At 43.2% G+C, this 14335-nt stretch overlaps 1 protein-coding gene across 6 annotated transcripts in view; it reads right to left on the bottom strand.

The window, feature by feature from the left end:
- The window catches only part of NISCH (nischarin), a 54288-nt gene that overhangs the window by 23953 nt on the left and 16000 nt on the right, over positions 1 to 14335 (bottom strand). For all 6 annotated transcript variants that reach the window (XR_006416726.1, XR_006416725.1, XM_044451626.1 and 3 more), the window contains exons 5-10: positions 13171 to 13334; positions 12460 to 12555; positions 11564 to 11659; positions 4090 to 4242; positions 3585 to 3653; positions 369 to 554 (exon numbers count right to left, since the gene is read on the bottom strand). Coding sequence is in view for 4 of the 6 variants with exons in the window: in XM_044451626.1 (XP_044307561.1) it covers positions 369 to 554; positions 3585 to 3653; positions 4090 to 4242; positions 11564 to 11659; positions 12460 to 12555; positions 13171 to 13334 (764 nt within the window). In the remaining 2 variants the exon portion in view is untranslated. The remainder of the gene's footprint in view (positions 1 to 368; positions 555 to 3584; positions 3654 to 4089; positions 4243 to 11563; positions 11660 to 12459; positions 12556 to 13170; positions 13335 to 14335) is intronic.

Below are 14335 nucleotides of genomic sequence, written 5' to 3'. Positions count from 1 at the left end.
CCTCACAAATATATTACTGTTAAGGGCTAGGCTGAATGGAGAGAAACAGGACTCCCAATTCCTATCCAGAATAGTTTAGCTTTTAGAAAAGACTTGATGTTTTGAATTTATTTATTTTATTTTATTGGCCACATAATAATGGTTAGACCTCTGCAGTTATTTGGAAGGCAAGATAGTCAGGATTCTAAGGGAATGAAAACTGGGGAGGTTACAAGATTTGCTGTAAAAGTTTATACTGAAATCTAGATCCTAATCAGAGTTTTCAATATATTGGCTAAAAGTGCTTGTTTCACAACACTGAAGTTGCAGTTTTAAGCACATTAAGTGCAACAGAGCTTAACTTCTGAGTACAATGAGCGGCACAATACCTGGTCCACTTTGTTGTTGCTAAGATCCAGATTAACTAAGGAATAGAGTTTGTTGAGTCCACAGAGCCTTTCAAGATGATTTCCTGCAAGGTTCAGAGTTTTGATATTCCCAATTTTGGTATGAATACCTTCTAAAGTAGTAAGTTTATTGTAGGACAGATCCAGATGAATGAGGTTGTAGAGATGCTACAGTTTAACACAAAAGTAGATTGCATGTTACAAAACCATACCTCTTGTTGACTTGAAGCTTTATAGTGTTACATTCTATATATATTAAGGGAGATTCCATGGTCCCTAGACTCTGAGGGAGGCTCTGAGTTTGGTAAGCTGCATAGCTGCCATGTAAAGACTCATTCTGGTTGACTCTTCACGGTCATAAAACTGATTCTGGTGAGGAAGTAAAGGGGTCAAGTGGCCATCAGGGTATAAGGCAATGGGACAGCACTCCAGCTGTCCTCCCACTCTGAAGCACTTCAGCCAGACAGCCAAAAAACAGTTATCTAGCTAAAATGTAGAGCAGCAAAATGGTGAGGCAAAAATTTCCTTCACCATTCCTGCTCTGCACTGTAAGAATGCTGAGGGCAGTTGATAGGATTGTGTTTAAAGTCTCTTAAGCACCTATCACTATGTTTACTTCTATAAAGGCACCTGAGAGTTTAGTCTCTTTAGTCTAGTCTCTGCTCTCAGAGTCTGATGGATCCAAAAGGTTTCCAAAGGGCTCTGGGGGTTTTTACAGCTGATATGGTTGATACTCCTGACAAAGCCTAAGTCACTCTATGGAAGTTGGAAGTGGCCCAGGCAGATGACATGATCATACTTAAGCACCCTCTTCCCATGTGCAGAGCCCACACAGCACCATGGTATACAGCAGAACTGTGGGCAATGATGGGATTGGGAAGACGGCTAGAGCACAGCTGGAGGAAATCCCAGGCTGAATCTGACCGAACACGGGTAAGAGCTGATTACTGAGCCTACTCAGTGGTGGTGAAGGTGGTGAAGAGAGCTTTCTTCTCCACTAGCACTGTGTCCTCTCACTCCTGTCCAATGGAGCCTTACTGAGTGGTTAATGCCTTTTACGTGTTGGCTATAAAGAGGATCAAGGAAAACCCTTCTTGATAGCTCACTGTGACAAGTTTGCATAGCACATTGAAGATAAACCTGAGTGATTCTAGTGCAAACTGCACTCCAGATTTGATGTAGTTCCTACGATGGATGCATCCAGAGCCCCATATGGTACTATTTTATTGGATAAATTTCAATTACTGAGGCCTGATGATGTTAACAAGATGCTTGTACAAGTTTGGCCCACCACCTGTATTCTCAACCCTTGCATCTCATGGCTGATCATCAAAGCCAAGGAGGGAATGTGTTCTTTGTCCAGGAGAACGTAAATGCTTCTCTGAAGGAGAGGCAGATCTTGACTGTATTGAAAGTCTGTGATTAGTCTCCTTCTGAAAAAAAACAAGCCTGGACCCAAGCCTGTTAACAACTATATGCCTGTGTTCGACATTCCCTTGAGTGGGTGGTAGCTGGACAACTCCAGGCACTCCTGGGGGAAACTGACCATCTGGATCCATTTCAGTACAGTTTCAGGCCTGGCTTTTGGACTGAAATGGCCCGGGTCACCCTGTACAATGGCTTGTGCTGGGAGAGGGACAGGGCAAGTGCAACCCTGTTGGTTCCTCTGGACCTCTCAGTGGGTATCAATACCATTGACCATGGTATCCCTTAGGATAGGCTAGCAGAGTTGAGGGTTGGAGGCACTGCTTTGCAGTGGTTCTACTCCTATTTTGCTGGTTGACTCCAGAAGGTGGTGCTGGGGGATTATGGCTCTGCGCCATGACAATTATGCCATGGAGTTCTGCATGGTTCCATTCTATCCCCCATGCTATTCAACTTCTACATCAAACTGCTGGGAGAGGTCATCCGGAGGTTTGGGCTGAGGTGCCACTAGTACACTGATGATACCCAGCTCTACCTCTCCCTTATATCTAATCCAGGTGAGGCAGTGACTGTTCTGAATCAGTGTCTGGCCAGTGTGATAATCTGGATAAGGGCCAAAAAATTGAGACTTAATCCAGATAAGACACAGGTTCTGTTGGTAGGTGGATCAACTATCCTGGTAAGTGATATCTGCCCTGTTCTGGACAGGGTTGCATTCTCCCTACTGGACAGGGTGCATAGTTTGGGGGTGCTCCCTGGCCCAGAGTTGTAATGTGCTGTAAATAAGGCTACTCTTGAAGATGGTCTGGATACTTCAGGTGGTACACAGGTACCGGCAGGCAAGGCCATATGATGCCAGTCCTGTACCATCTGCTCTGACTACCAATTGAAGTCCAGGCCCAATTTAAGGTGCTAACTTTGACATATAAAGCCCTAAACAGTCTAGGGCTTGGATATCTGAAGGAGTGTCTCCTTCCACATATACCTGCCAGAGCCTTCAGATCTTCCACTGAGGTCCTTCTCTGGGAGGCCCCTTTGAAGGAGGTTAGAAGAGTGGCTACCTGGAGAAGGGCCTTTTCTGTGGTAACACTCTGTTCTTCAGACAGGTGCACCTGGCACTGACACTTTATTCATTTTGGTGCCAGGCCAAAACCTTTTTATTAACCAGTATTTTAATGTTTGATTGTAATTTTAGGACAGAAATTTCATTATTTGTTTTTACATGCTATTTTAATCATGCCGCTTTGTTGTGAGCTGTCTTGAGACCTGTTGGTATAGATGTACTATGTTTTAAATAACTAACTAACCTCATGAAGAAAGGGGAAAATATAAAGGGGGTACTTCCAGACAAGACTGCTATCATGCTATTGCCCTTCCTCGTTCATGAAATTTTATGAAGCATGGGGTCTGGACAACACTGGTTTGAGTCAGATTTGTCCCATATTTCCCTACCAGAGACAATTGTGGCACCGTGCTTACTGATGGGTAATGCTAGAAACACCTTATTTAGAAATATCTAGAGAATGCAGACAGGTTAAGGAGACAATAATATATTATGCTCAGAGTGCATCAGTGCAATTAACGCTAACGGCAATAGTCTGGAAAGAAGTCTTGTTTGTAAATGCCTAGAAAGGTTCAAGCTGTTGGACAGTACAGAAATTAAATAAATAAATAGAAAGATAGATACTCTTGGGCCACTTCCTAAGAAAGGCAGCCAAGCAGAATTAATCTTAATTACATGCACAATTGCCTCACTGAAAAACCAATCCAAACCTGTAAGTTCCCCACTAGTGGTACATCGTTGTGGCTTAAGTCCAGAAACTCAATCTTCGGCATTAATTTCTAAAACAAAGGAAGAGTAGCTATTTAGTTTGACTGCCAGACAGTGCTCTCAATCCAAAGAGCTATACCACTAGTAACACCTATCCAAAGGAATTTTAGAATACATTTTTTCAAACAGCAATGCAGAACAGGCTGCAAAACAAACCTTTTTTCAAAGTGAGGGAAACTGCCAAAGTTTTTTTGCAGTATGATATAATGGTATGTACTTCAAACTAAAAAATCCATTGGACCTGGGCACTGACAGAGATGTTCAAAAACTGCAAATCTATCATGGTATGATATGAAATGATGAAGGCTTTTGGTGTTCATGCTTCAAAAACACTGATTATTTTGCAGGATGTTAGCACACATAATGACATATTAGCATGCAAAAAGATACATAATTCCCTCATACCCATTCCAAATTTGCTTGAAGGAACTTTTAATGGGGTCTTACCACAGAATCATCAATTTGAGCTATACTGTTGTGACTCATATCTAAGGTTGTTAAAGTTCTCCATGTTGGAATAACTGCCGTTATTGGACAATTTGAAGATGCACCTTCTGGCTCCCACTGATCAAATTCATAAGCTTCAGGCACTAGGACCTCCTGTTCAAACCACACAGAGGAAAATTTTACATTAAATTTTCTTTATTTCTACTTTTTCCCCTTCCCCAAAAACTTAAAATAAATGTGCATAGGATTTACTTGTAAGTCCCATTACAGTGAGACTTATTAGTAAAAATGCTTAGGATGATTTCAATTAAACTGTAAAACTCTCTCGCTTCCCTAAAATGCACTTGCTCAGCACATGCATTTTTGAAAGTTTGGCTGAAAGATGTTGAAAGGCATATAAATAATTAAATAAGGAAATATAGCCCTGGGTTAAGAATGAGTTCCATTCTTGAGAATGTCCTTAACTCAAATTTGTATGCAAGTCACATCACATGGGTAAGCCAAATGTTTGCCTTAGTATATGCATATATTTTACCTTTCTGTGCATATAAAACACTTAAACACTTCCATCTTAAACACAATACAGCACTGCAATAATGAGAAAAGCAGGTTGCTTACCTGTAACTGATGTTCTTCAAGTGGCCATCTGTGCAGTCACACATATGGGGGTGCTGCGCCTGCACAGTGCCTTTGGACAGAAGATTACAAGCTAACGGTTTATTTTGGCGGGAATGCTCCACTCCCTCTCCCCCACAGCCTATAAAGAGCAGAGCACCTGCCATTTTGTTCAGTCTTTGATGACCGAATGGACGCCCTCATGTGGAAAAATGATTTGTGAATGAGTTCTACCGTGAACAGTATCGGTACCAAGAGAACAATGAATATCGGTACCAAGAAACAATGATAACATTCAATAACGACAAAGGTCCACTCTCCGACACCGAGCGGGGCCAGCGGGTGGGCTGTGTGACTGCACAGATGGCCACTCGAAGAACATCAGTTACAGGTCAGCAACCTGCTTTTCGTGGCCTCTGTGCATCACACATATGAGTAGATTAACAAGCTTAGCATAATGGAGAAGGGAAGGTGTCCTCAATGAAGAACAGATGAAAGAACGGCTCTGCCGAAGGAACAATCTTGTTGAGCACGGACGTCTAAGTGGTAATGTTTGGCGAAAGTGCAAGGATTCGCCCAAGTAGCAGCTCTACATACATCGTCAATCGGTATTCCTGATGCGAAGGCCGATGAGGCAGCCACAGCCCTAGTCGAATGGCCTTGAGGGGTAGTGGGCAAGTCGATATTGGCCAGTTGGTAAGACAAGGTGATGGTATGAACTATCCACTTAGAAAGTCTCTGCGGAGTGACAGGGGTGCCTTGGCCTCTGGTAGCATATTTAATGAAAAGTCTATGTGAACGTTGGATAGACTCAGTCCTGGATCTGTAGAATGCTAAACAGTGCCGAACATCAAGTGAATGTAGTGTCCTTTCTAACGCAGTAGATGGAGCCGGAAAAAAGGCAGGTAAAATAATATCTTGCCCCATATGAAAGGGTGTGGATACCTTAGGCAGAAAAGATGGATCGAGCCGCAGGACAACCTTTTCTCTATGAAAATTGAGATAAGGTGGGTCTACGCGCAGAGCGCAGAGCTCACTGGCCCTGCGGGCTGAGGTAACCGCAACTAGGAATGCTGTTTTCCATGACAGGACGTAAATCAACTGTTGCTAACGGTTCGAAAGGAGCTCTCGTAAGCGCCTGCAGAACAACAGAGAGACTCCAGGTGGGCATTACTGGTCTGATCGACGGGTTCAGATGATAAAGTCCCTTCAAAAACCTTTTAATAGTTGGTTGGGAGAAAATGGATGAACCGTCCACCATACCCCGATGATAGGCAATGGCCGCCGTATATACTTTAATCGAAGATGGTTTCAGTCCAGAGTGGTGTAATTCCAGGAGGAACTGAAGAATTTGAGGAATCAATCATGTAAATGGAGAGAATGAACCAGAGTCAGCAAAGGTGGAGAAACGTTTCCATGTAGCTTCGTAAGACTTCTGTGTAGAAGGCTTTAAAGTGGAGCCCAATATGTATTGAATGTCCGGATGAAAGGTTGTCGGATTCGATGGCACAGTAGTCAGATCCGACAGTGCTGGTGCAGTGCCATCCCCAGCAGATTCGGAGCTTGCAACTGTAGTGGGTTCGAAAGTAGGGTTCGAACCCTTTGAAGTAGTCATCGGTGTAGACGTAACAAGGGCAGTAGTGGATTCGAAGGTCGGATTTGAACCCCTTGGTGTAGTGGCTGGTATAGATGTAGCGAAGTCAGCTATCGGATTCGCCACGCTGTTAGTTTTAACGATAATATATCTGGGTGGCGAAGTGTGCCGTCTCTCTGGGTTATCAAGAACGGAAGCGGTGGAAGATGTACGTATTCCCCGTGAGAAATGTCCAGCAGTGTGGGAAACCAAGGCAGGCATGGCCACCAAGGAGCAATTAGCATCCCTGTGGCCCAATCGCAAACAATTTTCGCTATGACTCTCATCACCAGCGGAATCGGCGGGAAGGCGCAGAAATTCAGATTGTTCCATGGAATCATGAAGGCATCCCCTAGGGACTCGTATCCGATTCCCACTCTTGAATAGAAAGTCGCACACACCTTGTTCTGTTGTGTGGCGAACAAGTTCACATCGAGGAACCCCCAGTGATGGAAAAGGTCGTCGCATGTCTGGGGGTCCATTTCCCATTCGTGAGAGATGAGCATGCGCCTGCTGAGAAGGTCTGCTTCCACGTTGTCCGTACCGGCCAGATGGACTGCTATTATCGTAATATCTCTCGAAATGCACCAGTCCCAGATCTGCATAGAAAGTCTGGCCAGGGTTGGAGACTTCGTTCCACCTTGCTTGTTCAGATAAAAAACGGTGGCTATGTTGTCCGACGTTATCTGAACAACCCGATGTTGAAGAACATCTTCGAAAGAGCGTAGGGCTTTGAACATGGCCAACAATTCCAGGAAGTTGATATGATTCGTAGATTCTTGACGAGTCCACATGCCTTGAGTATACAGGCCGGAGCATATCGCTCCCCAACCTCGAAGAGACGCGTCGGTACCGAATGTAATCGATGGGCCTCAGGGCCTGAAGGGGACCCCAATAGTCAGATTGGTCGGGACCAACCACCATAGTAGGGAATGGAGGACCGAGGATGGGACTCAAAGGAGTTTCGACGATGGATCCCTCTGTGGGTGGAACACTTTGTTGAAAATAGCTGCAAAGGACGGAGACGCAGTCTGGCGTGTGGCACCACTGCAACGGTGGAAGCCATATGTCCTAGAAGCCTCTGGATGGACTTCGCCGGAGCCGATCTGTCTCGTCGCATTCGAAGAACATGGTGAGCGAGAGTCAGTTGTCTGTCCCGAGGGAGGAACACCTTTTCCAACGTCGAATCCAAGTGGGCTCCGATGAACGTAAGCTTCTGTACCGGAAGGAGAGAAGATTTCTCAGTATTAATGCAAAGGCCCAGGTCGTCCAATAAGGCGCAGGTAATACAGATAGAAGTGAGGAGCGCTTCCCTGGACCTGGAGACTAGGAGCCAGTCATCAAGGTAAGGATAAACTTGTATGCCCTGGAGGCGTAGATAAGCGCAGACAGGGGCCATGCATTTAGTAAACACTCTCAGAGTGGTAGCCAAACCGAAAGGTAAAACCATGCATTCGTAGAAATTGGAGGCAACAGCAAAGCAAAGGAAACATCTATATTTGGGATGGATTGCAATATGAAAATAGGCATCCTTCAAGTCCAATGAGGCGAACCAATCCTCTTTCCTAAGCAGCGGCAAAATATTTTGGAGGGTGGTCATTCGAAACTTCCTCATCACGATGAATCAATTCAGACCACGTAAGTCTAAAATCGGACGTAGGCCACCGTCCCATTTGGGAACTGTAAAGTATCTAGAATAGAATCCGTGAAGTCCATCATATTGAGTTACTTGACGAATCGCTCCTTTACGAAGAAGTTGCTGTATTTCATCGAGCAGTACCAGCGAGCCAGATGTAAACCGAATCGGACTCGATGGAGGAACGGTATCAAATTCTATCCTATAGCCATGCTGTATGATAGATAATACCCATCCATCAGATGTGATGGACTCCCAAATGGGGAGTCGGCTTCGCAACCGGTCCCCAGATGAGAGAGGGGTGGGTATAGGGTAGGGTAGAGGAATGGTTCGCCAGTCCCGTCAACGCTGCCTCCTGTCATCATATTGGCGGCGGCCCTGCTGGTAGCGTTGCTGCAGCTGTTGTCGACGGCGCTGCTGCTGTTGCTGTTGCCTGTGCTGAGGCTGTTGCCTGGGATGATAAGGCTATCTGTAGGGCGGACGGTTCCATGGCCACTTACGCTTTAGAAGCGACTGGAGTTCCATTCGTCCGGCCGTCATGTGGGACTCATGAAGTTTTTTAAGTTTATGGTCCATTTTTGAATGGAAAAGCCCGGACCCGTCAAAGGGCATTTCCTTGATACACTGCTTGGTCTCTTCAGGGAAGTTGACGCTCCTCAGCCACGCATGCCTACAAAGAGAAACGGCACCGACCAACGCCCTCGAGTTAGTGTCCACATGGTGCCTGGCTGTGGACAACTGTTGCGCTGCGACGTGCATCGCCTCCTTAATCAAGACTTTGGCCAATTCGCCTTGTTCGTCTGGGAGGGTGTCGGGGCCGGTCCGGATCCCTCGACTTTCGGGCCGTGTTAGAAGGCTTCTCTTTCCTGGCCTTTTTGGCCGATTTGTCGGCATCGGCGTGCTTGTGCTTCTCGCTTTTCTTTTTGGGAGAAGCTGGTGGGGCCCTCAAAGTAGAGGCACCCTCGTCCGACGGACGCGAGGGCAGGACCACCGTAGCCGGGCCAGGCTTCGGGGAGGCGACCAGTGGGTCAGACTGCATAAGAGCCTGATCCCACAGGAGCCTCCGGAGGTGGTTCTCCCGATTTTTTCTGGCCTGCTTGGAGAAGGCCGGGCAGTGGGAGCACTTGTCGGTCCTATGCCCCTCCCCCAAGCAGAGGAGGCATAGGTCGTGCGGGTCAGATGGTGACATCTTCAACCCGCATTCCACACATTTGTGGAAGGCCGCTCGCTGCGCCATCGCAAGAAGAAGAAAAAGGAAGACAGTGCAGAGGGTAAGAATATATTTTTGGGTTTTTTTTTTTTTAGAAGACGAAAGTAGAGCGGTAGAATGATAGAACTGCAGAATAACTAGAACTAACAAGAACTGTAGAAATAACTAGAGCTAACAAGAACTATCAGGGATATAAAACTGGGAGCAAAACAGGGAGCAAAAGGAAGGAAAAATAGGCTACGAGTAACAATCAAAGCGATAGTCGAAAGCGGCACGAGGCACAGCGAACGGCAGTCGCAAAGACTGAACAAAATGGTGGGCGCTTCGCTCTTTATAGGCTGTGGGGGAGGGGGGGTGGAGCTTTCCCGCCAAAATAAACCATTAGCTTGTAATCTTCCGGCCAAAGGCACTGCGCAGGCGCAGCACCCCCATATGTGTGATGCACAGAGGCAATGACGAAGAACAATATAGTTATTATAAAGTAACTACAGGCACTGAAGAGAAAGGGAGAGAGCATCTGTATGTATGCGTGTATCTGTGTAGGTATACAATATTGTAAAAAACAAAAGAAAAAGATCATAAAACTGTTTAGAACATTCCTGAAGTAACATTGAGCTCAAAATTAACTGATGAAGGTGGACCTAGTGCTGGAGAGCCAAGATTTTATTGTACTGCTGGAGGGAGGGGGTTACCACTGGAGTTGCTTTCTTGAAGTGCCTCAAGAATGGTTGTTTGTACAGTCATTTACTTTTTCCTCATCATAAATGGCCTTGTAGCAGCTGAGGGCCTCAATAACTGCATGGTAAACTTTTGTCAACCTCTCTGTGCTAGGACTTGTTCCTCAAACTTTGTCATCCCTACTTCAAGGGGATCGTTACAAGGGCAAATACTTAAGAAAAACCAAAGGAGAACTACACACCCAACATGTGCCCAAAACACACTGGCTTGCGTACACTTCAGCCAATGCAGGTGGAGTACAGCAAGGAAGTTCCTCCAAAGATGTTTTTGGGGGTGGGCATCACAGAGAAAGCCCTTCTCCTTGTTGACACCTTCCAAGTTTCCCTCAGGACTGGCACTCAGAGGAAGGCCCCAGAGGTTTTTATTTATCTATTTAAATTTGTATACAACTATACTAGCTCATAATTGGCCTCTCTGTGCAGCTCACAATACATGCTGAGCATATTGACTGAGTAGATCATGACTGGGAGAAGTGTTTTGACAGGGTTTGCATGTAAGGGTTAAATGGTTAAAACCAGCCCGGAAGCATGAAGGCAGCCAATGCAGGTAGGTCAGAACTGGTTGCAAATGTTCAGGTCTCCTGGTCCCAATTCTCCATCTGGTTGCTGCATTCTGCATGAGCTGCAGCTTCAGAACCACCTTCAAGGGCAGCCCCACATGAAGTGCATTGCAGTAATCTAATTTAGAGATGACCAGAGACTAAATTACTGAAATCAGGCTATCTCTGTCCAGATGGGGGCATACCTGGGTCACCAGTTGTGCTGATAGAAAGCACTCTGAGTCACTGAGGCCATGTGAGCATCAGGTGGCAAAGATGGCTCACTGATCACCCCCAAGCTATGAACCCGATCCTTCAGGGGAATGTAACCTCATCTAGAACAGGCTGAACACCCCCCATCTGGCAAGGGAACCACCCACCAACAGCCTCTCAGTCTTGTCTGAACTGAACTTCAGTTTGTTGGCCCTTATCCAGCCCATTGTTGCAGCCAGCAGGTGAGGCTTTGAATGTGTTTAGCACATTCATAGCCTCACCTGCTGATGATGAAGAGGAGAAATATGGCTGCATGTCATCAGGATACAGATGGCAATGAACTCCAAGACTCTGGATTAGCCCTCTCAGAGGTTTCATGTAAATGTTAGACAGCATGGAGGCCAGAAAAGACTCCTGAGGAACTCCATGCTGAAGAATTCACAGGGCTGAACAGTGAAGCAATAATTTAGATTCACATTTGCACACACACTATATAACATTTAAAGTACTGTGTTTTATGTATTTATTTCATTTTTATGCTGCCCGACAGTCAAAATTCTCTGGGTAGTTTATAGAATCTTTATATTGATATGAGAGTATTAATTTTAGAAAACTCCTGGCCTAGAATAGCAGATAACTTTTTTTAATTTAAATTTTTTACCATCTATATAAAGTCTATCTTCAACTTCTTTCCTACCACAAGTCCCTTTTCCCATCTCTTCCTGCTCTCAAAGGACTAGCTCCTTCCACTAGTGTAGTACTTGGGTCCTACATTTCACTTCCTCTATTCAACATATTGGCCGAAATCTGAAGATGTATAAATTAGTTCCATGGAACCAGCAGATACATTATACTCTGTATGTATGTAGGTAGTATTTTATTGAGTCTTACCATCATGGATGTTGCTGAAAACTGAACACTCAGTGTTGCTAACGTATCCTTTGAGGATGTCAACCCTTTAATAAGCTTTGCACCACAGTGATTTATCTGTTTGAAAAAGCAATATAAAGAGAAATGAAACAGCAGCACTGGAAAAATGGAAATGTAACTACTACTAAGTTTTAGCAACACTAAATAAAGTCTCTACAATACAATATTTCACCAAAGTTTATTTTGGGAAATACAACTAAAATGGAGCAGTTACTTCAGTTACAGTCATCAACATCTAGTCATTTTTTTTTTTAAAAAAAGCTGAACTTTTTGACAGTGGGGAAATTAACCTCAAACATATGGAAAATTTTAGAGAAGCTATAAAGATAATGGATTAGATTCAGACATACTCAACTGCGAATGGGAAAGCTCTTTCTGTTCATGAAAGGGGTTATAAGAAGTGGCAAAAAAATTATTTCTCTAGAGGTGTAATTCTATGTATGCTTGGACAGAAAAAAGTCCTACAATTTCTCTGCTTGGCTTTTTTTTTGTCATTTAAGCATACATTGGATTGCATCCTACATTTCATCCTGTAAGGATCTCCCACAAACAGGTTTGTGTGCATGGTTAATCTGAATCCAACCTACTTTATATGTATACATGACAGTTCTGCTTTTAAAAAAATTAACTGGGATCCAAGGTTCAGTCATACAGTACATATACAATGAATTAGGTTTAGTCTCTGGCATGCTTCATTTAATGGCCTTGAGAACAATGTCTAAGCACAGTGGGCAAAGTATGAGCTAGACTTGTAAGTTCATATGACATGAAAAACAAATACTAACCTACGCAGCAAGCATAAAACGTCTGAAATATGTGTAATTGAATAGCTCTTAGAAAATTCTTTTCAAACATACCTGTATCTGATGAAGAGACTTAAATATTGATAAGTCAAACGGTAAAAGGTGTTCCTGAATGTTACTGGTTCCAAAAGGCCCACCTGTGCCAGTTATCTATCAACAAAAAAGAAGACACTACTAAATGCACAATAGACATCTATTTAGCAAACTTAACTTCTTGCCAAATTATGATCCAAAAACATTTACAACTGATTAACTAGGAAATAAAAAGACAAAATGCTACTGTGCACAGTACCAGCATGCAATATAGTATTGAGTTTTTGACAACACAGTGTAAATATGTAGCACAGTCGTACAATTCTGCATACTGTCAAAGGGAATTTAATCTTCATCTTGGGTCAGATTTTGACACATGTTTTGCTTTAAAAAATATTTTTTTTGAAAAATCAGGATCTGAACCATTCTAAGACCTACAGAGAACAGGATTCAGAGGCAATTATTCCATGAATAAATAAGGCAAATAAGTAAGTTTTCTGCAGGATTTAGCTGGCAACATATGCACTGAAAGTTAGCTACCCTAAGAACCAACTCATATATATTATAGTCCCAGGGTATATTCAAGTCATCTGCCAACCAAGGTGAAAGATTTCAAGCGAACACATGAGTAATATATCACTTCATTGGACCTTTATATATTTTTCTTAATGAAACTCTGAGTTCTCCCTCTAGTGTCAACGTGTAACCAAAATATTTACATTACAATATTACCTTTAAATACTTGAGTCTACAAGTGAAATCCAAGATGTGACCAAGATCAGTTTTGGCATCTCCATTTGCACATGTTGGCTTACCCTGACAGAGCTGTTGAGTAATAGCATATAGTTGCAAAGGTCTAATGTTAAAGACCTCACCAGCCATAAGCAACTGCTCGCCTGAAATTCAAGTGGTACAGATTTAACAAGCATTTATCAGTATTACTGAAATAAAATAGAAATACTGTTAATTAGGCTTAAATGTGGCAATAACCAAAGATTATTTTCCATTTCTAACTGAAATTAGAGAGGTTTAACTAGGATTTTGATATATTAGAATCCTCAATATCAATCTGATCACCATATGTAATTTCTTAGGTCAAAGAAATGTGGTTTTAGACTAACTTAGAGGGTCTGTTCCGTGATTGCACCCCATTTACAGAATATGCTCCCCAGAGAAGTATGCCTAGAGCCAGACAAATATGTTTTTATTTACCAGACTTTTTAAGAACTGTTGAATGAGTATTTTATATTTTTAGAAACTGTAACAATCGTTTTTATAACTGCTGTGGCTGAGGTAATTTTACTGACCATAGTAGCTGTCTGGTAGATGGCACTGTATTTTTATTGTATGGATTGTTAGGGCTGTTTTTATTCATTTTGGATTGTACACTACCCAGAGGGCCCCGAAGGGCTATGGGAGAAGTAGAGAGAAGTAATAAATAAATAAGTATTAAGAATTGAACAATTGTCTGGCAGCAGTCATTCCATGGGATTATAAGGCTCCTCCATCAACTCTACTAAGAGACTTGGCTCCACCAGGAACTTCCATTCAATTTCCATTATAATTTTAATTATAATTATTTACTTACTTTCCATACTACTCAATAGCTGAAACTCTCTGGCCAATTTACAATTCATAAAACACAATAAACACGGTATAAAATATAAGCAACAATTAAAACATAAAAATTCTTCACAGAAACCTAAAACCAATTTGCAATTAAATAACTAAGCCAAATTAATACATCTAGACCTATTAAAGCAGCTGATGTAGCCTATCCCCCGCACTATTTAGAGCTGTGCATTAATTTGCTAACTGCCCTGCTTCTCTGCTCCCGTCATCATCCCTTTTATCTTTTTCCTTCTGTCATGTAAATGTGTAAGAAAAGACAGTCTTA

The sequence above is a fragment of the Varanus komodoensis genome, unplaced genomic scaffold (genome assembly GCF_004798865.1).
Source record: "Varanus komodoensis strain SLA01 unplaced genomic scaffold, ASM479886v1 scaffold6_2, whole genome shotgun sequence".
NCBI lineage: Eukaryota > Metazoa > Chordata > Lepidosauria > Squamata > Varanidae > Varanus > Varanus komodoensis.
Note: the sequence above shows the minus strand (reverse complement) of the source record. Positions and strands in the feature narration are given on the sequence as shown.